Source organism: Centropristis striata, chromosome 19 (assembly GCF_030273125.1).
Source record: "Centropristis striata isolate RG_2023a ecotype Rhode Island chromosome 19, C.striata_1.0, whole genome shotgun sequence".
NCBI classification, from domain to species: domain Eukaryota; kingdom Metazoa; phylum Chordata; class Actinopteri; order Perciformes; family Serranidae; genus Centropristis; species Centropristis striata.
Window position 1 is genome coordinate 11,483,527 of NC_081535.1, and position 27,897 is coordinate 11,511,423.

The 27,897-nt window shown below is 37.0% G+C and overlaps 2 protein-coding genes across 2 annotated transcripts; one reads left to right on the forward strand and one right to left on the reverse strand.

The window, feature by feature from the left end:
* Positions 1–353: 353 nt before the first annotated feature.
* rcl1 (RNA terminal phosphate cyclase-like 1) lies at positions 354–14,712 on the reverse strand. Its single transcript, XM_059357833.1, has 9 exons — positions 14,492–14,712; positions 13,910–13,981; positions 12,637–12,812; positions 11,444–11,518; positions 11,232–11,356; positions 9,854–9,979; positions 8,807–8,963; positions 2,527–2,630; positions 354–528 (listed from the first exon to the last, which is right to left on the reverse strand). Exons 1-9 carry the CDS (start codon positions 14,619–14,621, stop codon positions 375–377), a joined length of 1,119 nt encoding a protein of 372 aa, XP_059213816.1. The 5' UTR covers positions 14,622–14,712; the 3' UTR covers positions 354–374.
* Positions 14,713–16,468: 1,756 nt separating this feature from the next.
* On the forward strand, positions 16,469–27,896 carry ak3 (adenylate kinase 3). Its single transcript, XM_059357753.1, has 5 exons — positions 16,469–16,831; positions 19,956–20,075; positions 20,182–20,354; positions 26,185–26,303; positions 27,546–27,896. The coding sequence occupies exons 1-5, from the start codon at positions 16,684–16,686 to the stop codon at positions 27,655–27,657; spliced, it is 672 nt and encodes a 223-aa protein (XP_059213736.1). The 5' UTR covers positions 16,469–16,683; the 3' UTR covers positions 27,658–27,896.
* The last annotated feature ends 1 nt before the right edge of the window (position 27,897 follows it).

The following is a 27,897-nucleotide window of genomic DNA, read 5'->3' on the forward strand; positions in this document are numbered from 1 at the left end:
ATCATCTTCTTGCATATAGAGTCATGGAAAAATAATAAGACTGCCCTTTTTCTTCAATTTCTTGTTTATTTTAATGCTTGGTAAAACTAAAGGTACGTTTAGACAAATATAATGACAACAAAAATAGCTCATAAGAGTTTAATTTAGGAGCTGATATATGATTCTTGATAATAACCAAAATCATGATTAAAAACACGTAAGGGTGGTCTAATTATTTTTTCCATGACTGTATTAACAGCCTGCACTTTGGCACAAAAGTAACTAATGTCACAACTTTCACATTTGAGAAAATAAAATATACTGTATTATTTTCTATGTTAGTAAGCAAAGAGATACAAGAGGACACCAACCCATTTATATTAAAAAAATACTATTTATTTCAGGGTTTTGTTTATGTTGCTGTAGCCGACTCCTACACAGGTCATCAGGACCTTGTCGCCCCCTTTCCTCTCGTCTTCTGAAGGCTTCTGGACTTCGATCTTAAACATGATCTGGAAGAAATCTCTAATGTGTCTGAGGAACTCGATCCTGGAGAGACAGCAAGGGAGAAAGTTAAAAATTGGAGATTAAATTCCACCTTCGTTTTTATGGGAGGCGTTGAAATATAGTTCAGCTGTTAATAAATAATAGAGGCCGGGAGTCTCTGAACACAGTGTCCTGGGTCTAGTCCATGCCTTCTGCAGTAAGTGACGCATTTTTAAAGTCAAAGCGCATTAGTATGATTTTTTATCTCATGCACAATATCTTCAATTTTGAACCCTCTGAACCCCAAACAGTGTCAGGGCGATTTTTTTCTTCCTTTCTGTCACATTTGACTTACTGTTGCCTTGTTTTTGACTGCAACCTCTGTGGAATCGGCAATATCATGGCCAGAAGTAGGGAGGACCCATAAAAGTCGCAATAAAACACAGTTGTATTACCATTAATCAATAGAGAAACAATGGAAGTTGACTTGGATATATTATTTTAAAATATATTTCACCTTTTATTTTTATGAGCGCCTCAAGTATCAAAGTGTTGTTGGAAAAACGAGGGCTATATATTAGACTATTTACATTATTAGGACAACTCTTGACCCCTTCCCTCTGCTCTGTATAAACAGTCTGTAGTTCAGTCTGAGATTCACAGAGTTTTTGTCGGGCGTCTGTTGGTCTAATCCAAGTCATTACTGGCTTCCCAGTTGCACTCAGGAGCGATTCATTTAATGTTTACAGGAACTCTTTAGTGCAAACAGTTTAATTTCGGCTAAATTGTAATAGAGATAGAGATGCTTTTGATTAAATTTCACTATTTCAGGCTTAAATTTGGTTATTTTTGTATTCAAGAAAGTGGGAAACCCCGAGATGAGGGAAAATGGGTTTTCAAATCCAAGAAGGGAGGTAACTTTTTTATGGCATGTACACAGTCCTCATATATATGCATTAATATCTCTACTTCTGCATTACATAAATGGAGGCTCTGCCTTTTATTTGCCTGTTGCCATGGTGAATCATCATATATCATATTCCATCTCAGGGTAATTCCTGTTAAACCTGCTCTCTGGAATAGACTGTGGATAAATTTCACAAATTTATTGTGAATTTTTTGATAAATGGTGTAATTCTGTTATTTTTTATTAAAAGAAAACATGCCTTTCAAACCCACTGAGGAGCTGTGGGGTTCAGAGGGTTAAAGCTAGAATATCTGTAGGAAAAAAATGACATAAGAATGACTCGGAAAAAGGAGAGGAGTGCATTGTGATGGCACTGCCAATCTTCAGTTATCATAGTACTGTACTTGAGAGGGACACAGCACCGGTACCATGATAACTGAAAATGGACAGTTCATAGTTCACTCCTCAGTCATGATGATGAAGATGGCTGGAATCCACTTTGTGATAAATCTATGTTAACAAGACACAATTCTAGTCTAAATACATCTTAAATCATAAATATATTATTACATTACATGTTTACCAAGCATACTTTCTATGACCTGACACTGACCATGTGAACACACAGCTGGCGAAGTCCCATGATAATGCATTTGCTCAGCAGCACGTGAAACATTTGTGAAGGAAAGAAAAAAAGGAGAGCGATCCCATGTCCAGTGAATTTAACTGAGACTTGGTTTTTTTTTTCCTATTAAACAAATCCACAATTTCCTTCTTCTTTACCAACAAAAATTATCACCACTATATTTGAATGTTGTCCCCATTTTTCTAATCCTTTTCTGAGCTGTACTCATTGCAAAAGCAACTACTCTTGGGTGCATCAGACATTCAAATTAGGTGTAAACTAGTTAAAACATATTTTAAACCCTGGTAACTTTCAGTTAAAACCAGAAAAACAAAAACAATGAGGCAAATGCCTAACAAGCTGATGAGTGTATTTAATGCCTCTGTTGTTTGTTTGTCCAGGATGTCGTGCTCCATCGAGGGACAAGAACTTTGGAATATCGTCACAAAGGGCATCTGTGTAGTAACGTATAAATAGGCCAAGGCAGGGCGCTGTGTATGTGTGTCTATTATTGAGTGACGTGGCTTACGTGTAAGGGGAAAGGGGTCCGAGCAGAACCTTTGACACGTCCTGTTGGCCAAGGGTCATCAAGAGCAGCGCCAGGCTTTGATTGGATGAATCCACGCAGCCGCCCTACAACAGAGAAAGAGGAGGGGCGACACTTTTCAACAACAAAAACACAGAAATATGTCACGGAGGAGGAGATGTTTAGAATGGACCTGGCAACCCCTCCACAGGGAATTGATTATCTCAGGTTCAACACTGATAACCATCTGCACTTGCAAAACATAGTGAGGATCCAACAGAGGTGCTGGGAGGCCAGATGTTTTTCAGTTCAGGACACAAATCTAGGGAGATATGGTCTTAAGAATTATATATTTTGAAGCACACTTATTTACAGTTTTGAGGGTTTTCAGGGCGGTAGATTTTATTACCCTGATCTTTTGTAAAACATGCATGTTCAGTCTAGTCTTCTGAAGTACACTGCTAGTTATTTTACTGAATACTTTTCCTCAATTTAACTCAACACAGCAGAAATGTTTGCCTTAAAGCAAACAGGTTTTAAGCAGTAAACAAGTGCATGTCAATAAATTAGAATATCATAGAAAGTTTATTTATGTCAGTAATTCAATTCAAAAAGTGGAAATAACACATTATATAGATCCATTACACACAGAATGAAACATTTCATGTCAATTTCTTCTAATTATTATGATTATGGCTTACATTTAATGAAGACCTAAAAAACATTTTAAAAAGTACATTTAATATGGTAACGTTGGCCTCTGAAAAGTATGTCCATCTATATGACTCAATACTTGGTTGGGGCTATTTCACTTGAACTACTGGAAATGGACTTTTCCATGATATTCTAATGTATTGAGATGCACCTGTAATTGTTTCACACATTTCCAGTCTCTAATAAAATCATGAGAGTTCTGTTGGAGTTGGGGCGCACTCTGGAGATTGTTTCACGTCGGGTCAGTCTTTTTCTTGACATTCCGATTAAAAAAAACCAACAGGATTAATGCTGTGTCTAGTTTTTAGTCTTGGCTCGTGCAAATAGTGAAGTTCAATGACGTGAACACTGTCAATAGGTACAATAGGTATGTTATCTCCATAGGAAAGGGACTCTAGGGAGGTTCAAGAATTTAAAGTCCTGGTTCTCAAAGACTTGTGAAACTGGCAGTGTTATGGAGAGAACACTGTTATGAACCGGTGTTTAATTCGGTGTGTATCTGATCCACCAACCAGCATCTTTCTAAGTTTAAATGGTTATAAAGTTGAGGGGACCAAATCATAAATGTAGTTTAAATACAAATACAGTTTGAGAAGGGAAATAATCTCAAAAGATATGTAGACCCTGTAAGATCACCAGTCTTTGTAAAGTCTATCACTAAAAACCTACATTGTGAAACATTAGAGAACAGAGGATCCCCTCTCTCCAACCAAGTGATCACAAGCCATCCTGACTACTCTACGACAGCTATGTGTTATTCACCAGCCTGTATGAAGAGGCCTATGTGAGACTGGACACACCAAAGAGCTTCTTTTAACCCGAATGAACATTAAATTGGCCGTCCACACTGTGATTCTGTCGGGTTATAGTAAGCTACAAAAAATCAGTTTCTTGTACTGTGCATGCATTCTAACTAGGTATGCATGTGGCCTGGTCACGCACTATTATCGTGACAGCTTGTCAGCAGAAATACGATTCAATTACATAATCATATCACTGAGGCCACAGCAGAACTATGGTGACATTGTCTTTACAGAGATTTTGCTAACTGGATCCCTCTACGAGTGAATGAGACTTATCAAACTTCGTTTGCTGAAAAAAAGAATTTAAACAAATACGTCCGACCTCAAATATGCAACCTTAAAAAACCCTCCAACCTCCATTGCAACTTTTTTTCCACCATTTTAATCCATAAACGATCCTTGACAGTAGCAGTATGATGGATTTTTACGGTTTTCCATATTACGATATAAAAACCTTGACAGTCTCTGAATACACGGGTACATTTTAAATATCTTTAAATCCAAGACATTTTACTAGTCATATTTATTTGCCTCAAGTTAAAATTCAACCTTGTTTAAGAAACCACAAGTAGACTACTGAAGCCTTTCCTTACCTTTTTGTGCTTCTGTTTTGGGCTACAAAAGTTTAGACAAAGAATTTTCTGGTTTCCCACTTTTTGTTTGGCATGTCCATTTCAACAAGCAGCTTCATTTTAGTACCAGATAGTAAATACAACCCAATTAACATAATTTCTTCTGACAGCTAGTTTTAAGGCCCTGCCTTCCAGAGAAAACACCAGACAGTTGGGCTATCCCATGAGGCCAACAGCCACTAATCAACCACGAGGCCGCATGGAAAAGTCCCTTGAATCCTTCAAGCAAATGGCAATCCCCTTTCAAACAATCAAACTAGGAAAAACAAAAAAAGTTGTTACTATTTAGGCAATGAAATGAAAAAAAGTCCAAGCATTTACAGGTTTACCTAAACTTTTAACATACTTTAACAAAAACTTGAGTGGAAGTCAACGGGGTGAAATAAAAGTAAAATAATATAAGAAATCCATGTTTTGTATTTGTTAGTTTAACACTGAACAGTGCAAACAGCTTCTTTAATGAATACTGACTTTAAACTAATTTGACACCATTTTTACTCGGGTTGCTTGATTACAGCCAAAATTACAATTACGGTTATTTATTAAGTCAACTAAAAAACAGATTTAAAAAATAGCAAAGAAAAAAATAAAATATACATTTGAATAAATAATAAATAGGATTTACTATGTTAGTGCACTTTCATAACCTACTGAAAACTACAACAGATATTCAAAAACATTTTGGTTAACGATTGAAACGGTGAAAGTGCTCCACTGTTAGGGAAAGGAGGGATACGCTGGATTTATAACACAGGACAGAAAAACAACAACCTGAGATGGTGCGAATTTAGTGAGAACACTAAACAGAAGTTGTATTCCATTCTTGGGTAAACTTTTTTTTTCGCTGCACCCGTTTCAAATCCTGAATGTCTTCAGGCTTGTTGTGTAACCACTACCATGGTTTTCTTTATAGTCAGCTCTCAATCTTAAAATAAATCACAGAAATACCAAACACAGGCATGAAAGCACACAGGCATACTCACGACTAAGTTCTCATTAAATTGAAAAACTTAAAGATCATTGAACATCAAAAACTAATATCTAAAATTTTAACTACTCACATCAGCTCCTGTCCAGTGTCCAAAAACAAAATGTCCATCGTGCAGCTTTGGTTTACTACAAGAAGACTGTACTGATTAACCATTAAACAAACAGACACACACAAACAGAGCGTGCATGCTCTTTAAGGCCAATCCAGCTAATTTCTCATCCTTTCTCCGCTTTCAAAAATTAACTATTCCAGCAGAAGACTCGGACATCCATTTGACTACGTGTGTGTTATCTTCTCAGCTGTAGCAGTCGGCCTGTCCTCCTGCTACAGTTCGGTATTAAAAAAAGCAGTTATTCAAATGCTGTACCCGTTTTATGAGCAGATGTTTTTAAGAAAAAAAGGAACAAAACAGTCAAAACTGCAGGGTTTTTTTTTTAAGTCCACCACCCTCTGAGGCTGCTGAGGAGGAACACTCTGTTGCTCGGAGTTAAGAGAATGCATCCAACAATATTCCTGCTTCACAGTTAATCAGCACTACCCTGACCAGCTAACTGGACTCACATGGCTCCTGAGAGGCAGAGCCATGCGGAGGCAAACTGAATCACTGGATCTAATTGTACATATTCTGCTGAAATGGGCTCCTTTTTCCTGACTATGTGAAATGATTTGTGCCTGTGTGTGTTTTTAGTAACGGCCAAGTTTGTCTTACAGCTGCTACTGTGAGTCACGCCACACAGACAGAAAGACATGGACACATCACCTCAAATCTAACCGTAAAGCGGTTTTTATTTCATCATGAAATCTTTCACAACATGTTGCTTGTTGCCAGCTGCGAGCCTCCTGGCCTCTGGTGGCTCAACATCTTAAAAATAGGCAGTATTGTCCCTACCACTATATTGGAGGGCAATGTGTCCTGCCTAGTGGACACCCTGTCCCACAGGACCAAAGAGGAATTATTGATATAGATATATATATATATAAACATATCCTGTTATGAGGAAATAAACTTTAATTATGCATAGTTGAAGTACTGAATTTATGAGTGTGGCGCTGTTATTTTATAAGATTGTTTGTCTTATCATAGTCGTTCTCTTTCTAAGACATTATTCGCTTTAGCTGTAGCTTTTTCAAGAACTGAACTTTTTTTTTGCACCAAGGGTAATACAAGGCTTATTTTTTTTATAAACTCACACTGCTCAAAAAATAATAAAGCATTAAAATCAATGTTAATTATGTGGACACAAAATTCAGTTAAACGGTTAAATCGCAATATATTGAATTGCAATACTCACCATATCGCAAAATGCTTAAAATTGAAATAATATCGTATCGTAACTCAACTATCGGGATAAATTCATATCATGGGGCCTCTGCTGATTCCCACCTCTAGTGTTCAAACCAGTTGCTGCTAAAGACCTTCATGGGAAATGCATTAAAACAGCTCAGGATCCACAAAATAAGGTGTTACCACAAAGTACACACTAAATACATAGATAGAAAACACAGTATACATGCTTGTATCCCTTATAAATTAAGAAATCCCACTAAATATTGAGGCAAATTACTTTAAACTTTCAATTTTGGGTTGCAGGAAAAGAAAAATCCTGACGATGACGGATAAAAAAAGCTAAATGTCTAAATGTTCATTTTATCCTCACCACTCCTACCATACAGCTGATCTAGGGGAAAACACTAAAACGGGAACAAATGTGAAAATGTAGCGTCATTGGAAAAAATAAATCATCAAGGAACCTCTTCTAAGTCAAGGCCTTATTAAACAGGCTACGGTGTCCATTTTAATGGAAGTGAGGAAATGCCTCATCAAAACATTTGATTTGAATGGAAATACCTTTCAGTGGCTTTAGAAATTGTGGTTCTGCCCACAAACTGTTTCTCAGTTGGATTCCAGGCTGAGGTTATTACCAGGGAATGCATGTAAACAAGGGAAGTATTGCATGTTCAGGCTCAATATGACCAGACGGACAATGTCAGGTATTCCACAAGAATTCAGATTTTTCCGGGGACAGACAGAAAACAGATTCTCCAGCTGCTGTGTGCAATGAATTAAGACCTTACAGCAACCTTCAGTGACAATGGATTTTCTATGAATGTTAAAATTCGGTGTGGGTTCACCTTAAAATATCATATGTAACTTCTCTGCATTAAAATGTCTAAAGAAGACTCGACCTGTTATATATTTTCTTTAGTTGTGTGCTTAAATTGTGTGTTTCCAACCCTGTTAATCTGTTATTTTATTTGAGGTTATGGTGCGTTTCATGTAGCCACCTGTCTATGGCATCATATCCCCTTGAGACACTCGAGTTGTGAAACTTAAGGGAAATACAAGACAGGCCAGATTTATAGTAACAGTAATACAGCCATTAACTTGTGCCTTCACAATATTTCTTCCTGAGTGATGGCAGTTACATTTTTATCAACTTCAACATCAGCAACTAATTACATGCTACTTCACTCTGTCTTTTGTTATGGACTTGTCACCTGGAGACAGAAATTACATACTGCGTGTATAAGAAAACCAGTAGTATATTAATAGTAGTATAATATTTTCTTCTTTGCAGTAAAAAAAAATCTCACCGTCAAATTTGTTTAACAACAGAGAGTCTACTCAGCACACAAACTTGCAAAAAAAAAAAAAATCGTTCCAAAGATATTTAATAATAACTTAGTGTTTGGCTTCATTCTATAAACTCTTATCAGACATGTTGGAAATGAGTACAGGCAGGTTACCACTACACCTGCTTGAGTTATGCAAATAAAACGGGACTGAGCTCTCAGTTTTCTGAAGTATTCACAACAAAATCTGCACAATAATGTAGCAATGCCTTTTTTGTTGAAATCTTCACTGGTCTGCCCTTCTCCTACACATTTAAATCAATACGGAGCCTTTTCTTTGTCAGATAAAAAATGCTGCTGTTGGATGACAAGGCGCTTTTGTGCAAAGGCAGGAAACATTGGCCAGACTCCTGAGTATGACTGAGTGTCTGCACCCTCCTCACAGCAGCCTGAGCTTGTAAAGTCAGTGCTGAGAAATCTGGATCTGTTCCTCAACCGATAATCCCAAAAACACAGACAGTGTATGTGGAAGGAGTGTGGACTCTTGTGAGAGTTTTTCTAGCACTCACCCGATAAACCTCCTCCAAAAGCAGTTTGGCACAGCTCCTGCCGAGGTCCTCTGGTAGCATGGGGTCTCCCTGCCCCTGCGGCGTGGACGACATCTCCGCACTGAGGAAGGAGCCGTTCAGCGTCTCTGCCACCAGGGTCAGACCAAAACCTGGAGACCTGCAGTTAACCAACATGAATTACTTTGTGTCTTTACATGAATAAACTGGATTAACTGACAAAAAATTGATACAGCATAGTATCGAGATATTTTGCGTGGTAATATTATATCGATTCATGGCCGCCAAGTATCGATATTTTGCGTTTTCCAGAGGCCATAGCAGGCTCACTTTTAGGAATATACTGGAGATACTGGTATCATATTAAACTTGAAGATCTAAGGAATCTATAGGCATCACGTCAAGACATCGTGTCGGGAAGTTGTTGAAATAACGCTGCAAAATTTCTCTATTTAGGCTAATCTAATTTTGTGGACACAAAATGCAGTTAAACAGTTAAATCACAATACTCATCATGTCGCAAAATGCTTAAAATCATAAAAATATCGTATTGTGACTCAAGTATCGGGATAAAATTGTATTGTGGGACCTCTGGTGATTCACACCTCTATTACAAATACACAAAGTATTTTTTCCCCAGATCTATGTTTACATATACAGTCGTGGAAAAAATGAATAGACCACCCTTTTTCTTCAATTTCTTTTCCTGGTACATCTAAAAGGCACAATTGTTTGGACAAATATCTGGTATCTAGCCATTTGCCATGGTTTTCTTGATAATAACCAAAATCATTATCAAGAAAACCATGGAAAATGGCTAGATATCAGCTCTTAAATTAAAATAGTAAGAGCTATTTTGGTTGTTATTATTATATTTGTCCAAACAAATGTACCAGGCATTAAAATGAACAAGATACAAGAGAAAACAGGGTGGTCCAATACTTTTTTCCATGACCGTATATGGTACCGTATGGTACGGTTTGTCAGTATGAATTTTACCTTGTGAAAGTCTAAGGACTGAACCAATAATATAAATGTTGAGATACTTACTTGCCAGAGTTGGCTCCTTTCATGTGGTCAGTGTAGATGTAGATGTCTGGAATGAACTGGTTGAGGACGCTCCTGGCTGACTCCACTATCCTGTTGGCCATCTGAGGAGAAACTCGAACCGAATATCTGGGTTTACACGGTCAAGGAGCTTTGATGACTCATATGACAACAGGTCACTCATTAATAATGGAAAATGACTTCAACTTAAAGCTGACAGAGGCACAAATTTGAGAATGACAGTTTAGTTTCTGCCACTCATGATTAGATAGACATTAGAGAGAGATTAGTCAATTAGTCAACACAAACTGCGGCACATTTGACAATCGAGTCATTGTTTTAACTTGTTTTAGGATAAATGCCATAAAGAATCTTGCTTGAGCTTCTCCGACGTGAAGATTTGCTGACTGTATGTTTAACATTTTGAAATACATTTTGTTGGCTTTTTGACTGCTACCATTTTCTGATATTTAGAAACAAAAGGATTAATCAAGAAAATGTCTTGAAATCCTTACCGATTGTGAAATCAGGTTACATCATGCACATAAGGAGAAACTTAAATAATATTGTCTTTAATCCTAAAAGGTACACACTACAAGTTTCTTTAATGATGGCACATCACATATTACAGGATTTCATTTAGATTATTGTACCAGAGGGAGCAACAAACCACATCACAAGATCTCATGGGGAAGGAGGCAAAATGGAGACGGACGTGATGCAACAAGTTGCCACAGTTGTGCTTTACAGTGGGAAAAAAAAAGGTAAAAGATTTTGATGTATTGAGAAGACTTGGCCAAATTATCTTCAGTGAGAACTGGAGGGGAGATTTTTGCAGTTAATTTTTCATCTTTGTTTCTTTTTTGGTCATTTGTGTCTTTTATGTGTCTGTTTTGGTCATTTTGTGTCTGTTATGTCATTTTTAGTTATTTTGTGTCTTTTTTTGGTCATTTTGTGTCTTCTGTATTTTTTTTGTGGTCATTCTGTCTTCTCATTTTGTATTTTTTGGTCATTTTGATTTTGAATCTTTTTTTTAACTTTCAAAACACTATCATGTTCAATAAAAAAATGTAAATGTTGCAAATGTGAACAAAGGTTGCAAATATAACATATAACAGGGTTACATCCAGTTCTATCATTTTATACTAAATATATTTGACCTTGTCTCCAGTTTTACTTGGTATATCATCATCAAACTGGGCCTGAAACAGGACTTTAGAGGTAAATTTACAGCAGGGCTCCATGCTGCTTTGTTTTCTAGTCTGGATATGATGAAGAAGTCATGCTTTGGCGATTTTGGTGACTCCAGAGAGTTAAATCACAATTTATATTGCATTGACTTGACTGAAAAAGGCCATGACTGTGAGCCTGAGAAGGATACGCCACTCCTCTGATCCTCTTGATCTTGCCTGGGTCAGTCAGCTGCACCGGTTTGATGGTCCTGCGGACGGGACATGTGAACGAAACCTCTCCTCCACCACCAGGTGCCATACCCCTCTTCACCACCTGATGGAGCCGCAACAGAGAGAGTGAGACCCCCCCAGTGTGTAACATAACACCACGCTTATCAACAGACTGCTATTCTGTCTTCACCTTGAGATCGAAGCCTTCTCCATCAATGCCAAACTTCTTCATCAGAGGGAGCGCTGTGGTCTTAAGCATGTCCACCTGCAGGACACAGAGTTTGTTGACATCTTACAAAATGTTTCTGCATCTTCACAGGGTTGAAAACCTCTACAATGGATCTTTTCCCATCCCAGCAACAAACTGTTTCCATGACAACACCCATCTCCAATATCTCCAACGCTGCTTCTTTTTGTGCTCTTGTCTGATGTCTGTTGACATTTTACACTTTGCAACATCAGCTCAGAGCAAAAAAAGATACTTGGCTGAGACTGGCATCAATCATTCAGATAGATTTAGAGGCAAAAATGGGCGTCACAGTGAGAACAGACTGCATTAGCAAATTTATAACTTGAACTACAAATTGTCAACAATTTGGTACTTTCTCAAGTCTGTCCACTAGGGATGGAAATAATTAATCGATGATCGATTAATGCTAGTTAATAATTTGGTTGATCACGTGGAATTTTTAATCAATCTGTGTATTTTTTAAAATGTATCTATGACTGCGTATCAGAACTCACTGAACTGAAACACGGCCGATCGTTCAGTTCTGCAGCTGTATGTCAATAAGACAACGATCAGAGAATTAAAGGTGGATAAAGCTACAGTTTGCAAACTGAAAGTTGCAATAACAATTATAAAACACACAGAAATACAAGACTAAACAAAATTAGCTTACTGTATCAAACCTTACTAGCATGAATTACTATGTTTAATTTGATCCAAAACTGATTTAAACACAAAACACATTTAAATATGCAAGATTACAGTAAAAAACGAACCTCATGCCTCTTCGGGGGCCAAAACATAAAACATTGAACTCCTTGACGTTATCTTTACAGTTTAATCTCAGTTGATAAAGTTTTACGGTTGACAGGATCAAGTCTTTTTTCGTCCTTTCAAAATAAAAGTGTCCGTTATCAAAACAGGTATAATACTGTATATATATTTTTTAAAATTTGCCAAGGAATGTATGCAGCGATTAATCGATTGTTAACATTATAGATTAAGTTATTTTTGAAAAATGTGCACTTTATCCAGAAGTTAAATGCATAGACAGAAGTTGACATGTTTTTTTGCAGAAGCATGCTTCCGCTCAAACTAGTTTTAGCAAATTTAAGAAATAGTTAGAAGGTGATCAGATGCATGCATGTCCTTACCGTGGGATCATTGGGGTCGTTGGTAACTCCCCTCAGTGTGGCCTTCAGAGAGGTCTTCATGAACGGAGCCAACATGAGCAGGGCCTCCAGATAGTAGCCAATCGAGCGCTGCGTGCTACAGTCATGTTCTACAGAGCCGCCAAACAATAAGCCCGGCTGGTAGAATAACACAGTACCTTGTGAAGACAGACACACGGGACAGTGAGTGAGTCCATAACGTAGTGGATGTTACAGTCTTGAACTTGAAGGAATATTATGCATGAATTGTTGCTTCCCGTTTGTAAACACAACATTCAAACTTGGCTCCTCCTCTTTGGCTCAACAAAAGTGAAAGCAAACCCCAGATTCACAGTTGCTTTGGGTGTTTTGATCTATTTTTGTAGTTTGGTGCCCAAAAAGAGACATCTTTGGTGCCCAAAAAGAGACATCTTGAAATGTCTCAAACACAGCTCAATTAAAAGAAAGGAGAAAAAACTGGCAGAGAGCAGTGTGTCTGCAGATACAGACTCCGCCACATATTTTTAGTGCGTCATAAATTATGATTAAGGGGACTGCCTGGCCAATATGGGATTTTTGAGACTGATCGCAATTTTAGAGTTATGAAAAAATTTACCAAATACAAGTATGGCAGCTGACAAAATTAATATTTGAGCTGGAATGAAAATAGACCTTCCCTATAACTTTGAAAAGGTACTCAGACAGTTGCTTTTTAAGGATATTTAACACTATTATACTTTGTACACACAAGGTATTACACTGTCAACTACATCACGACCTTTGCAGAAGTTCTCCTACTCCTGACTGACCGTTAACTGACACTTTTTAGCCATTTGTAAGGGAAAGAGGTAAATTTGTCCAGCACTCTCCTGGATACATAATAAAGACACCATATCTAAATAATCTCAAGCATCATTATCTGCAAAAAAAAGTTTTCATGTGGGCGTATATCGGAAAATGATACGCAGATACTTATGGTATGATGCAATTATCATAGGTCTTGCACTAATTTAGAGGGTTGTTTTTCAGATAATCCTGCATAACATCCGTTTGCCACATGCAAAATTTAGAGCAAAATTTTAGATAAAATGAATTCTGAGAACCAAAATACTAAAATCTCAAAATTACTTTGGCTAAAAATTTGCTGTTTCATATCCACGGTGGTGTTCAACAATGCTGAAATCTCAGGACTGTGCTATTCTCTGGCAGTAAATAGTTATTAGATAAACCACATATATGATAAACACTGCAGCCATGGCGTAATGATAACACTCACCTGTTTGGTTAATCTCTATTCTGGAGCCATTGGTTATTTTGTCTAGCAGTCTGATGAAGCTAGCCTCAAAATCTAAAAACAGACGAGCAGAAAAACACATTTAGTTCGTCAAATCAAACATCTTCCATTAGCTGAATGTGTGCATTAAAACCATGTTTTCTTAAAATAAAGCAAAAGTTTGACAGAAATGTGTTATATCAACAAGTATGATGGGGCAAACTAATGCCTTTATTTTGCAAATAAAAAAAAGAAAAAGTAACGAGTAAAGTATGGAGTGAAACAAGTGGGTTAAAGTATTCCTGGCTCTTCTGTGGTAACTCCTCACTCACACATGCCAAGATAAGTCTCACTAATAATGTCAGAAAGAGCTCAAAAACTGGTTCAATGCTCCGGACAAGCACAACAACGACATTACTTTGCACAGAGAGGTAAAAGTGTATTTATGTCACATTTACACTACTGTCCCATCGTCTCCCCAACTCTGACGCCCAGTGATAAAACACACTCCCAACTGCGTAACAGCTAGCCCGTTAGCCGCGGAGCTAACTGCGACGCCACATGCAGAGTGAAGCTGCGACTCACCGCGGAGCCCCGGGTTGTCATCTTTAGACCGGATGTTTTTTATCTTTACACGCTTGCCGCTAAGTGTGGATAAAACTAGCCGTTGTCTGAAAAAATTGCAGCCGTCGTAGTCGAGTCCGTGGCTTGCCATGTTATTGTTGTTTCTGCCTGGCGTCAGTGGAAATCCACGTGTGTTTGTCCAGGAAGACGTTGGTGGGAGGAGATGATACGGCAGAGCAGGAGGGTCAAAAATGTTTAAATGTTTTTTTTAATGCGCGACTTTTTTTTTTTCATGCATCCTATTGTTATTAGAAAAGATTCATATGATCTAATTCATTACTTACATACATATAGATGTACTCCTGTTTTATTTTTGTATTGTTTAATTGTTCTTAATATTGTCATTGTGTTTATTATATATAATTTTGTATCGCTAATATTTGATTCTGCATGTTATTTTTTACCTGATTAGTTTTTGTTTTTTATTCTTTTGTCAGTTAAAAACAATACAAATAAAATATATTCTTTTGTTAGTTTGCTTCCATAAAACGTCTCCTTTCATGCTAGTGGATATAAAACAGCCAAAACACACACTTGGACGTTTATTTTACAACACTTTGTCAATTTGATTTCTCCTGAATTCAACAAAAGTTAGCATTAGATAATGTCTCATTTGTATATTTAAACACAGCACTTTTGGAGAACTTCCAATACACTAAATAAAGGTCTTAATGTAAGCAATGAACCGGGGAAGTTTCATTGTGATATTTATTTTTTTATTTTTTTATTTATTTATTGCCTATTCACCCATAGTGTTCTGTAAAATGTATGCAACTTTACAATACATATATTTAAAGACTGATTTATTTAAATTAGATTAAATGAGATGTTTCATATTTTTCCACACACCCAAACTTTCCAGTTTTTATTCCTATTTGTTTTCTGAAAGCTTTATGAGTCTGAGCCTTTGATTTTTTAAAAACATTTTATTATTAAAATATGGTGGAAATGTGTGTGTGTTATTGTTCTTATTGCTGTTGAAAGTATTTTCTGATTTATGTAGTGATAAAAAGTGATATCCAAACTTTAACTCGAATATGTCAACAAAATGAAACAAGAATTTTGAATCTGTTGTGTTCACATTCCTCTTCTGGAAATTATGCAAATTAGATAATGCCTCAATTCTATATTCAAACATAAAATGTAAATAATAATAATAATAATAATAATAATAATATTCTAACATAACGAAGGAAGTTTCATGTTAATATCAGTTTTTGGTTTGTTTTAGATTCACATGTGTGGTGCACCGCCTTACTTGACCACGAGATGGCGCCAACGCCATTCATTAAAACACAGTGGGAGTGGCTTCAGAAACTATTTACGTCTTAAAGGCACAAAACGTGATCAAAATGTAAACAAAAGGTTTGCCAGCAGTATCTGTAAGGATTACCTCTTTCAGATTTCTTTAAAACAGACGGGTGACATAAATGAAGCAAATGAAAGTTAGTTGAAAGCTATCTTAAATACACGGACTAACACAATGTGGAAATGGACCCGAAAAGCGATCGTTTCCCGAACTGTTTAGAGCTTATTCAGATCTGTAATGTCCGCTTACGGTATTTAATGCCTTCAAAACTCCTCTCTATTGTTTTATAAGCCGAACAGAGGGAGCAGGCTGTTTTTTGTTTTTTTTAACTTCGCCTGCCTGCCAGTCTGCAGATCTGTCCTCTGAGGGGATCGAGGCTAGGAAGGGATTAATCACCGCAACCTTGCCAACAGGCTTTTTTCTCCCCTCTGTAGACCAATTATATAACCGTATTATACAATAAATGCATCTTTGCACCGTAAACAGTGACATGTGTGAGGAAGTTTTTCAACACGACGGAGAAGAAGCTCATTGGCTCGCAGTGCGTCGTCGGGGAAGTGTATCCTTATTTGCCCCGAGCTGGTCGTAGCCTACTTCTCATCTTCTTCCTCCTGCTCCTCCTCCTCCTTCTCCTCCTCCTTTTCTTCCTTGTGGTTCTGTGGTCAAGGTCCAGCTAGAAGAAAGTCTACACTGGCTGCGTAAGACGCGCCCACTCCTGGTTGCGCACTTCTTGCAATAGAAGGAAACCAAACCTGCTGAGCATCCAGAGAGAGGTTTGCATGGGAAGGATAAGACTGTTCTGCTCCTAAAAAAAAACTCAGTTTGGAAATTTCATCGCGCAGAGATGGTTATGCAAAGGATTTTTCGTGCTGTCATTATGGGACCTCCCGGGTCTGGGAAAGGAACGGTGTCTTCGCGCATAACCAAAACTTTTGGACTGAAACACCTCTCCAGTGGGGACATATTGAGAGCTAACATTAACAACAAAACCGGTAAGATAGGTTCTCTCATCAGGGCAGAATAGATGTAATCTTAAGTAGGATCTACACAGGGCAGTAGGCTGCAGCTTCTGATTATTACTTTTATTAGTAGGCCCATGTTTTAACCTTGATACATGTTATTCTACATAATTTGTGCTAGAAACAACCTACAAAGTGTGTAATCATGCTCAAAAGACAAGCAGATAATTGTGATGCTGTACCAGCTATATCTACTCAAGTGCTCTACTTCACTTGAGTATTTGTATTTTGTGTTGTATGTCTACTACATTGGAAAATATGGTAGTTTTTACTCTACTTTTATTGATCATGTCGTTACTTTGCATTTTTAGACTAGCAGAAAATATAATCAACTAATACATTAAGTATTATAATGGATAAAGTTACGACTCCTTGGTAAAAGTCACAAGCTCCCTGCCATTTTATAGTATAAGTAAGAAATAAGCTGCACATCTAACAGCTTCAACATTAAAGTTAAATACACACTCATGCATCAATACTTAAAAGTATAATTCAATAATATAATATAGCCTACTTAACATTGTTCTTTAAATATTTTGCATTCTAAGTACTTTTACTTTCAGTTCATTAACTACATTGCTATGCTAATACTTTTCTACTTTCTAGTTACTTCTAGTAAAGAAGCATTTTTACTAACATGATCCTGCTACCTTGAAATTGAATAAAAGACCTAACTACTTCTACCACATTTACACACAAATGAGCATGCAGGAATTTATACTGTAGTGTGATTGATACCCGCATTAATGGTTTCTGGACTGCTTTGATAAGAGCAACGCCCCCACACCAGTTAGATTTCTTATCTTGTGGCTGAATAGAAGAGTCTGTAGGCTTCCTTTGGCCAAGGGCAAACTGGTTTGCAGGACTGTAGAGTAATGTTTGTACTGGAAACACGTTACCTGAACTTTGGAAGGAGGCCCAGCGCTCCTCAATATCACCTTGGATAAAGATAAGGAGACGTGTAAAGATAAGGAAGGCTGCACCTTTGTTCCTTTGGGAGGAGGTGCTACAGATGAAAAGGTGTGTTTTTACAGTTGCATGACAAAGGAATTCAGACAAACATAATGCAATCACTGAGAGAAAAAGAAATCTTTATCTGCTCATTAATTAAATGTTTATATCTTTAATTAGTAAAACAGCTTTTATTGCTTGAAAATTCTAGAAAATTATCAAGAAAAACAAAGACTTTGTTCTCATGAAAACTTTTATCAGAAAGCTGTGATCATTACCTCATTAACTCAGAAAAACTTGAAAATTCTGCTTTTTTTAAATTATAGAGATAATTATCTAAAAGGGATTTTTGTCTCATAAAAACTTTTCTCAGAAAGATGAAGTTACAATCTTAGTTATTTAGAAAAACAAAGCATTTTTTCCAGGTAAATGCATTACTCTTTCATAGAGAAACTACTGCGTTCACATCAGTAATGCAAGGTTAAAGCGGGTTTAGAGTCTCCTGCAATGACTGTTTACAATCAAACTTAAACCGTTAATTACACACACATGCTTTTCTTCATTGTTATGCTTTCATACTGTACACGTAGGCATTTTCCAGCTCCTCAGTTAAACCAACTCCATATATAGTTGGCAGCTGATCAGCTGGCAGTCAAAGCAGTTCTTCTTATTGACTCTCCCAGCTCAAATTTTCCCAAACAGTCCTTGGATCTGCACCAGTGGCCCTCTATTTCCTGAAACTGCATCTGTGACCTTCTCACAAGTCATACTGAACGTTAGAAAGGCCTATTATGGTGTGAGCGCTGCATATGAACTCTCTCACAATGTTTTAAACAGAGTAATTCATTAATACATTACCAGTATCACATCGCCTCCTTTGCTGTCACTTTGCCAATACTCACCTTGATAAACTGGTAACCATGCAAGAATGCCTTTGCTTTCTAAACACTTTACTGTGCATTCTTCATGCATCAGATTTGCTAAACAAACAGAGAAAAGCAGCAGCTCATCATTTCACATTAACAATAGAGAATAACAGTTATTACTGTAATAATCCTTTCATTGTAAAAGTGAAATTATTTCCTGTATTTTATTGTTGGTTTTATTCTTTGCTCTTTTTATGGTTGCATCACAGCAGTACATTACTAAACATTCAGGTCATTTCTTCAAGGCTTGTCAGGAAATTCCTTTCTTCAGCTGGATGGTGACCAATTAAAGTGGAAGTTACTGGAAAGAAACTCTCAGCCCGTAACCTCCTAAACCCAGATTATCCTGTTGAATGTTCCAGCTCTACAGCAGAGGAATGTTTGGTTGTGTGATGATTACACCAAGTTAGATATTCACACCCACAACGCTAAAATGTTTTTAGATATTTCTCTGTATAATTCAGCATCATAGATTATATATTAGTTAACCTTTGGTTGTTTTTTTGACATCTTAAATACAGTTCCAAGGTCTTGAATACTACTTGGATAAACAGTAATGATGGACCCATTACAGACCATGGGAAACAAGTTTAAATGATGGATAGGTGCATTAGGGCTGAACAATTTGGAAAACAATATCTAATTATGATTATTTTGAGTGATATTGTAATTGCCATATGATTCATTATACTGGGGGGAATGCTAATTTTTGCATAATTGCTCCAATCTCAAATGGTGATGGTGATGGTGATCTGTCTGTATAATACCATTTGTAGGCCGAGACATCTCTGCAGCATCACAATGCTTAGTCCAGAATTATATTTTGACACTTATTTTGCTTTCAACAAATATTGCACCTGCTGTGATTTGGATATCGCACAAGTCCATATTACAATTTTTGATTTAATTCTGAAAATGTGTTCAGCCCTTCCATGCAGAAGATAATGCTCCCATGAACATATTTAATCACGGCCAAGTGACATTTAGAGCCCATTACAAACCCTGCCAGGGCTGAAGCAGCTAAAAATATACACAAGCTAATATTTGTCTGAAGAAGATTAATGTCAATAGATGCCTTCAGCGAGCAGGTACAGTTAATCTTTCATATTGGGGTTCATGGTCAAATTTCAAGAATGCTTGTATGAAAAAATGTTTGCAAAAAGACTAATATATTTTATAATGATCAGCATCCTCCCTCTCTGCCTCTGTTTTTCTGTCAGAGCTGGGTCTGCTGATGAAGACCTATATTGATCAGGGCCAGCTGGTCCCCGATTACGTCATGTCTCGTCTCATCCTGAGTGACCTGAGAAAAATAGACCAGAGCAGCTGGCTGCTCGATGGTAGGACCAATTAACAGGAATAAAGTATCATCAGCATTGCTATTAAATTCAAATGAGTTATTTATCCCTGGACCTGATCCCTTGTTTCCCTCTGCCTCTCCACCAGGTTTCCCTCGTACAGTCTCCCAGGCTGAGACTCTGGATGATGCCTGCAGTGTGGACACAGTCATCAATCTCAATGTACCTTTCCAGACCATCGAACAGAGGCTCACCTCACGCTGGACTCACCTTTCCAGCGGCAGAGTCTACAACACAGATTTCAACCCACCTAAAGTCCCTGTGAGTTCATCCTCTTTCACCAGTTACTGTTATCTATTTTCACTTTCTGCTCTCCAGATGTTTCAGGACACAAATAGAATAATTTAATCAATTATTCATGCTATTGGATCTCAGGTCTCTGTTCATCATCTCTTAGTTCACTGTATGTCTCATGCAAAGTCATTTTGTATGACATCATTTTTTTTTGCCACTTGCAACCTGTTTCCATGACTACAGACAGAGCTCTCTGATGCAGGCAATTAGTTATAGTAGAAAACAGTATCTGACAGGGACATTACCAATTTCTTTTTAACAGACTTTTTGTGCTTACATATTGTTTTCAACTATTCAATATATTTCTATTTCTTATTAGAAAAATAGCTTATATCTCCTTTGATTGGCTCAATGGATCAGTAAGTATTATAGGTAGGCTAAATCACATATACAGTCATGGAAAAAAATATTAGACCCCCCTTCTCCTTTCTTGTTCATTTAATGCCTGGTGCAACTAAAGGTACATTTGTTTGGTCAAATATAATGATAACAACAAAATAATTTAAGAGCTTATATCTAGTCATTTTCCAGGGTTTTCTTGATAATGATTTGGGTTATCATCAAGAAAATCATGGAAAATGGCTAGATATCAGCTCTTAAATTAAACTCTTATGAGCATTTTGTTGTTATTTATTATTTATTATGTTAAATCTTGACCTGAAAAATAACTAAAGCTGTAAGCTAAATTTAGTGGAGTCAGAAGTACAATATTTACCTCTTAACTATCGTCACACTGTTAAAATAATCGCCTATGTCAATTGTTTTTTGTGCCTAAATCATCTCCTCATGACGCCGGCCACCTATGGCAAAATCGCCTACATCCTGAGTTTATCAGATCATGTGATTTTACCCCTTTAAGATAATGGCCTATGTCAAGTGTGTGACTTAGGCGGATTTATTATGCCTAAGTCAAAATAAAATGTGACTTAGGCAATTTTTTGAACATGCTTTGTGACTTAAGCAAGATATGGTAACACTTTATTTTGAAGGTGTCTACATAAGAGTGACATGAGCGTGTCATAAACATGACATGGGATGTATCATCAACATTAATGACACTTTGAAGTAACATTAATGCTCATGATACTTGTCATGTCATGTTTCTGACAGGCTTGTGTGACTCTTATGTAGACACCTTCAAAATAAAGTGTTACCATATCTTGTTTAAGTCAAAAAGGCATGTTAAAAAAATTGCCTAAGTCATTTATTTCTCTTAAGTTACATAATGTACACACAGTGTTATTACTATGCCAATAGCCATCCTTTGTTACATCCTTTTTGAGTGAACTGAACTACTAAATGTTTTTAGTATTTCCTGCAAAACTTGAAAAAATGAGTTAGGCGATTATTCTAACAGGGTGATGATTAGTAAACATATAGCCTACGAACAGTGATGGCTGACAAACCTGTTTCTGTGTAATTGATGCTTGTGTGATTCATAGCCAACGTGCCTGTGGTCACGTCCTCTCTCTGAGGCAGAGGTCTGCAGCAGCACGTCCCTGCTAGATGTCCTGCAGCTGGGGGAGCAAAACGTTTGTTGTTAAGTGGGAGTCCCCACTGGGAGCGAGATGGGACGCTGGCTACGTCTTTCGTCGCGTTAAATTAAGCGTAAACTGCATAGAAAGCTGTTTAAATCACACAAATACCGCAAGACCGTATGTGTTTTTATCTTATGAACCGCACGTTAATTGATCAATTAACCCTATAAAGCCTGAACCATGAAATAATTGCCAGAAAATTATTTTTTTTTAAAAACCAAGTGCTTATTAACCTGCTGACGAATTTTAAAAAATAAATAAATTGCATATATGAATTCTAATTTGTATCATATTTGATACATCAGGTCTTTTTGTGCAATTTGTTGCTCACAGATTGTTTTTCTTGAACTAACAAAAACATATAAAACCTAACATTTTTAACCTATTAAGACTTTGACTTTTCCTTTTTCCTCATACATGCAAAATACATATTTTTTCCATATAACACAACATCATACATCAGCTGATATTAAGTTTTTTAATGCAGCAATAACTGATCCACTCGTGGAACCTGCATATCATTTTTGCTACATCTGATATTTTTGTGCAATTTGTTGCTCAGTTTGTTTATCTTCAACACATGTATACATCAGGTTTTTGATGATGTAGAGGTCTCAAAAATTACTGTATCTAATATGATACACTTGGCTTTATAGGGTTAAGGCTTCCGGTCCACCAACGAGCTTACCCTCACTCACTGCGCTGTGAAAATAACGTTAAACAACCGTAGCCTACGTATTGTATTTTTTTACAGATAATTTATTTAAATATACGGATAATGCACAGTAAATGTCTGAATTTTGAAAATGAAATATATATTTAGAATAAATAATAGAAAAAAAGTGTTTTGCAACCTTTGCTGCTAGACTTTTTTGTTTTTAACCTTTTTTTCTCTTTTTCCCCCGTTTTACTATAATATAACAGAAAGTTGCACTAATTTTACATTCAGCAATATGATGTGCTTTTTAGCCTAGACTTCACTGTAATTCAACATTCAAGACTATACTGTAAAAAAAATGATATCAATTTAAAGATTTCAACTTCCATTTCATGGTTAATATTTATAATAGAGCTAATTTACTTTATGGCATTTGCAATTCACAATAAACAAAAAAAGGTAAATGATGTAGTTCATTTTTGGAAAATAACTTTTTATTTCTTCGCTTTTATTTCTATTCTGAATTTTATTATTTAGCTTCTAAAAACGATCCAGTGGAGAGTGGCCCTTATTATTCACAGTCCTGTGGGACTGTCCAAAGGACAGTGTAACAGAAACAGAAACACAAAAACAAATAGTTAACCCACCAAGAGAGCATTTTATCAGCTACATCCAGAGTTTGGCTTTGAGAATACCTTGTTTGTAGCATTCAGGTGTTGTGAATGTGAATGATTAATTTCACGCAGATTTTTCAGGACAGCACATTCATGCTGTTCCCACACAACCTAGAAGTGCTATTTAGAGACTGTGCACGGTCTCTGAGTAAATTGAAGACACTGTGGTTTTCCTGGAACTGTACTATAACTCACAACAACATCTGCTGAAATAAACAAGATGGGAGACTGATACTTTGAAGGGAAGTAGCTGGTCTTAATGTATCACGATTACACACACAGTTAGTCTGACCCTCTGCACTGTGTGGTGGTTTGTTTCTGTTTTGCTTGGATTGATATAGTGTCTAGATGTTTGGACACATAGACCTTCACTTTTCCATTGAATATTTCAGATTAAGTCAATTCAATACACCTGCTGTTTTTCTGCTAAAATGTAGTCATGGTAGCAGCTCCAGAGGCAGCAATGTCTGTTGGTTCATCAGACTATTGGATGGATTTCTATGAAGTTTTGAGCATCACTCATGTTCACCAGATAGTGAAAACTACTGACTTTTCCTCTTGCACCACCACCAGCGTGTTTTTAACTCGCAACTTGCCAAATATGGCGGCTTGGTCGGTGGCCCTTCACTGCAAACTATGATGCCCCTGTAGTGTCCTGCAGATTTTGCATGGGGCTGTTAATCAAACATTACTTTCACCCACTGGAGACCACTATATGTGTCCCGTGTGAAACCATAAGTCAATGGTGAAATTATCAGGATGGTTTTGGTGGGAGTTGGCCGTAGAGATGTCTACACCCAGAGAACAGATGCTGCAAACCAGGAAATGCTGACCAATCAGAATAGACCAGGCTTATCGGAGGCAGGGCTTAAAGAGAGAGGCGCTAAAATGAAGCGTTTAACATACAAACATACTCACACCATGTTTTTTCCTGAGTATAACCAATTAGTTTTGTTTGTTATTTGCTTTGTTATTTAAAACAGCAATCCTAAAACTGACATTACAGTTTGAAGCCTTAAGTCGGAAACAAGAACATGTTGCCATCAAGTCAAAAGGTTAATTTGTTCAGTACTTTAGTCGAAGTCGACCAACTACTTGTAAAATGAGCCTCAGGTGCACTCTGTGTTTAATGTTTATAAGCAACTGTTTGGAGATAGAAAACATATTAACACCTGGTAAACATCAGCTTGTTAGTTTGTTAATCAAACATTACTTTCACCCACTGGAGACCACTGTATGAGTCATTGGTGAAATTATTATAAAAGGGACAGTTCACCCCAAAATCAAAAATGCATTTTTTTTCTATTACCAGCAGTGCTGTTTATCAGTCTAGATGGTTTGGGTGTGAGTTTCAGAGTGTTAGAGATAACGGCCATAGAGATGTCTACACCTAGAGAGAACACATGCTGCAAACCAGGAAATGCTGACAAATCAGAGCTTGTCGGAGGCAGGGCTTAAAGAGAAAGGCGCTAAAATAAAGCCTTTAAGACTGAGGGTAAATACAGTTGGCAGTATGAAAAAAAACATAAAGTTGTTGAAACATGTCCCTTTTGAAACCCCAAATACAAGTATGAGTTTATTAACATAGTGGAGGCACTATCTTACATACATTGGTTATCTTACTCAACAAGCTTTACTTTCGGACGTAACTTAAGATACGGAACAAATATACTACTATTTGCTTTGTTATCCTAAAACTGACATCTTGAAAAAAAACTGACGTCGTTAAGCCTCAGACCACTGACAAAGCTGCTCAATTCAACAAGTCGGAACATGTTGTCAACAAGTCAAAATGTTAATTTGTTCAGTACTTTAGTTGAAGTCGACCAACTACCTGCAAAATGAGCCTCAGGCCACTTTGTGTTTTGTGTTTATTACAACCTGTTTGGAAAAAGCAAACATGTTAACACGTGGTAAACATCAGCTTGTTAGTTTGTGAATAGAACATTACTTTCACCCACTGCAGACCACTGTATGTATCTAGTGTGAAACCATAAGTCAATGGTGAAATTATTTTAAAGGGACAGTTCATCCCAAAATCAAAAATACATACTTTTTCTTTTACCTGCAGTGCTGTTTATCAATCTAGAAAAAAAAACTGACGTCCTGAAGCCACTGACCAAGCTGCTTAATTCAACGAGTTGGAAACAAGAACATGTTGCCATCAAGTAATAAAGTTAATTTGTTCAGTACTTTTGTTTAAGTTGACCAACTTCCTGCAAAATGAGCCTCAAGTGTACTTTGTGTTTAGTGTTGATTAGAAACAGTTGGAGATAGTAAACATGTTACTACCTGGTAAACATCAGCTTGTTAGTTTGTCAACAAAGTCGAAGACGAGATAGAAGACAGAAATCCAGTTTGCGATAAGCTTAGTGACATTAAACCATTTTGAGCAACATTTGGACATTTCACTATGTCACATCAATAAAAAATGGCTTAATTTCATTCAGCTGCTTAATTTTTTAGAGTCCTGGTATTGTGTGTGCTGGCTTACTGTCACACAGTCACGACTCACTGTGACACATAAATAGAGCAGAGCTTTTAATAATGCCATTCGTCACACCTGTGCTTTTCCAAAATATGACCGCTCAAAATGTCTGCTGTGAAACAGGCCTGTGGTTTCATCAACATGTGGCTTTAAGAGATATAACCTGGTCATGCGTTATGTCACTGGTTGAGATCATTATCAGAGAAATGACCAAGTGCTATTGACTTGCAAGGAATTTCAAGCATTTCTTCAGCAGCTTTCTCACATATTTTTGCTGGTAAACATGGATTATAAAATGAATATATGACAAAACTATTATTTCTATTGCAGTTTGTAGAAAACATTTACAAAGCACTATTACAGCATGTTGTACAACGGTATTTTACCTATTAAGTCAGCAAAAACAACATGTGTGTTTGTGTGTGTGTGTTTTCTCCAGGGTTTTGATGATGTGACAGGGGAGCCTCTGGTTCAGAGGGACGATGACAAACCAGACACGGTCGCACGGAGACTGAAGGCCTATAAAAACCAGACAGAGCCGGTCTTAGAGTACTACAGGTAATCAACACATACAGTCATGAAAAAAAAGTTATTAGACCACCCCTTGTTTTCTTCACTTTATTGTTCGTTTTAATGCCCGGTACAACTAAAGGTACATTTGTTTGGACAAATATAAGGATAACAACAAAAATAGCTTATGAGAGTTTAATTTAAGAGCTGATATCTAGCCATTTTCCGTGGTTTTCTTGATAATGATTTTGGTTATTATCAAGAAAATATCTAGACTCTTATGAGCTGGGTTTTTTTTGGGTATCATTATATTTGTCCAAACTGATGGACCTGAACTGAGGGGTGGTCTAATACACATCTTTATTTCATCATTTAGTCCATTCCATAATTTTACACCCAAAACTGACACATCTGTACTTGAGATTAGTTCTGACTTTGAGAGTTTCAAACATTAGCAACCCCGTTAAGTTATAAATCCCTGCCTTAATTTAAACATTTTTTGAATATACACAGGAATTGACATGTTTACCACTCAAAACATAATTTCTAATGTTTTTGTGTGTGATCTTATAAAAAGCTGTTTTGTAGAATCACGGTATCCAACTTCATTTATTATCCTAATAGCTCTTTTATATGATGACTATAAAAACGCTTGAATCTTGAATTACATTCAGATTTGATTATTACAGTAACCTATTTTGGAGCCCTACACAGAGAGCGAGAGAGGCTATGGGGCAGATGTTTGACTACATTACAGGTTAATGACTCACTAATGTTAGACATAATGCCTTAATATAGGCGAAAGGCTACAACATAACGCTACTGAAGCCAGACATTTGGCCTTTTCCTCCCTGCACATTCCTAACAGCTGCTGAAAATTTTCTTAAGAACCACATTCCAAGTGGAGAAGCTAATATGTGCGAACACTGGTTCGCCTGCTTTCTTAAATCTTTCTAGATAAAAAAGATCTTTATCTAGTAAAACGCAAACAAAGCAAAGGCACAAATGCTGACTTGCTCCCTCTTTGCACATGCATCATAATTGCTATTCCTGGACCAATTAGACAGGAAAACATTCCTGTGTGATCCCTCAAAGGGATGCAGAGATGTGCTGAGCTAGTGTCCCACTTACACATCATTTCAGCTGCTGTTTATCATCTGGAGGAAGTACAGAGTGGAAAGATAAGAAGACAGAGTTTTCACTTAAAAGGATGAGAAACTATTTTTCTAATTGCAGTGTAGCAGATCAGATCAGATTGAGGCTGATTTGTGTGTTTCTTTGTCCTTTCAGGAGTAAAGGCGTGCTTAACATCTTCTCTGGGACAGAAACCAACAAGATCTGGCCGCATGTCGAGGATTTCCTCCACAGAAAACTCTCCTCCGCGGAACAGAAAGTTGCATAGAACAAAAAGGTCGTTAGAAGTTTACGGGCAGCAGTCACTCTATGCATCGTCCAATCAGGTGCCACTTTTTTTGTGAAACAAGAGGAGAGCCGTCTGTGTGATAATATATTATGAATGTTCAAAATGAGAAGCAAGCTCATCCAGTTTTATGTCTCGATGTAAGACTGTAGAACTCCACTGATGCACTGAACAACACAATGTTGATGACGTTAGTCTGGGAAACACTCAGGATGCCAGCAT

Excerpts from the sequence above, each read along its gene's own strand:
- rcl1 (XM_059357833.1), bottom strand. The coding sequence starts at position 14,621 with ATGGCAAGCCACGGACTCGACTACGACGGCTGCAATTTTTTCAGACAA. Across the intron at positions 13,982-14,491 it reads TGACAACCCGGGGCTCCGCG|ATTTTGAGGCTAGCTTCATC; the intron begins GTGAGTCGCAGC and ends GTCTGTTTTTAG. Across the intron at positions 11,357-11,443 it reads GAGAAGGCTTCGATCTCAAG|GTGGTGAAGAGGGGTATGGC; the intron begins GTGAAGACAGAA and ends CGGCTCCATCAG.
- ak3 (XM_059357753.1), top strand. The coding sequence starts at position 16,684 with ATGGTTATGCAAAGGATTTTTCGTGCTGTCATTATGGGACCTCCCGGG. Across the intron at positions 20,355-26,184 it reads TCAACCCACCTAAAGTCCCT|GGTTTTGATGATGTGACAGG; the intron begins GTGAGTTCATCC and ends TGTTTTCTCCAG. Across the intron at positions 26,304-27,545 it reads CCGGTCTTAGAGTACTACAG|GAGTAAAGGCGTGCTTAACA; the intron begins GTAATCAACACA and ends TTGTCCTTTCAG.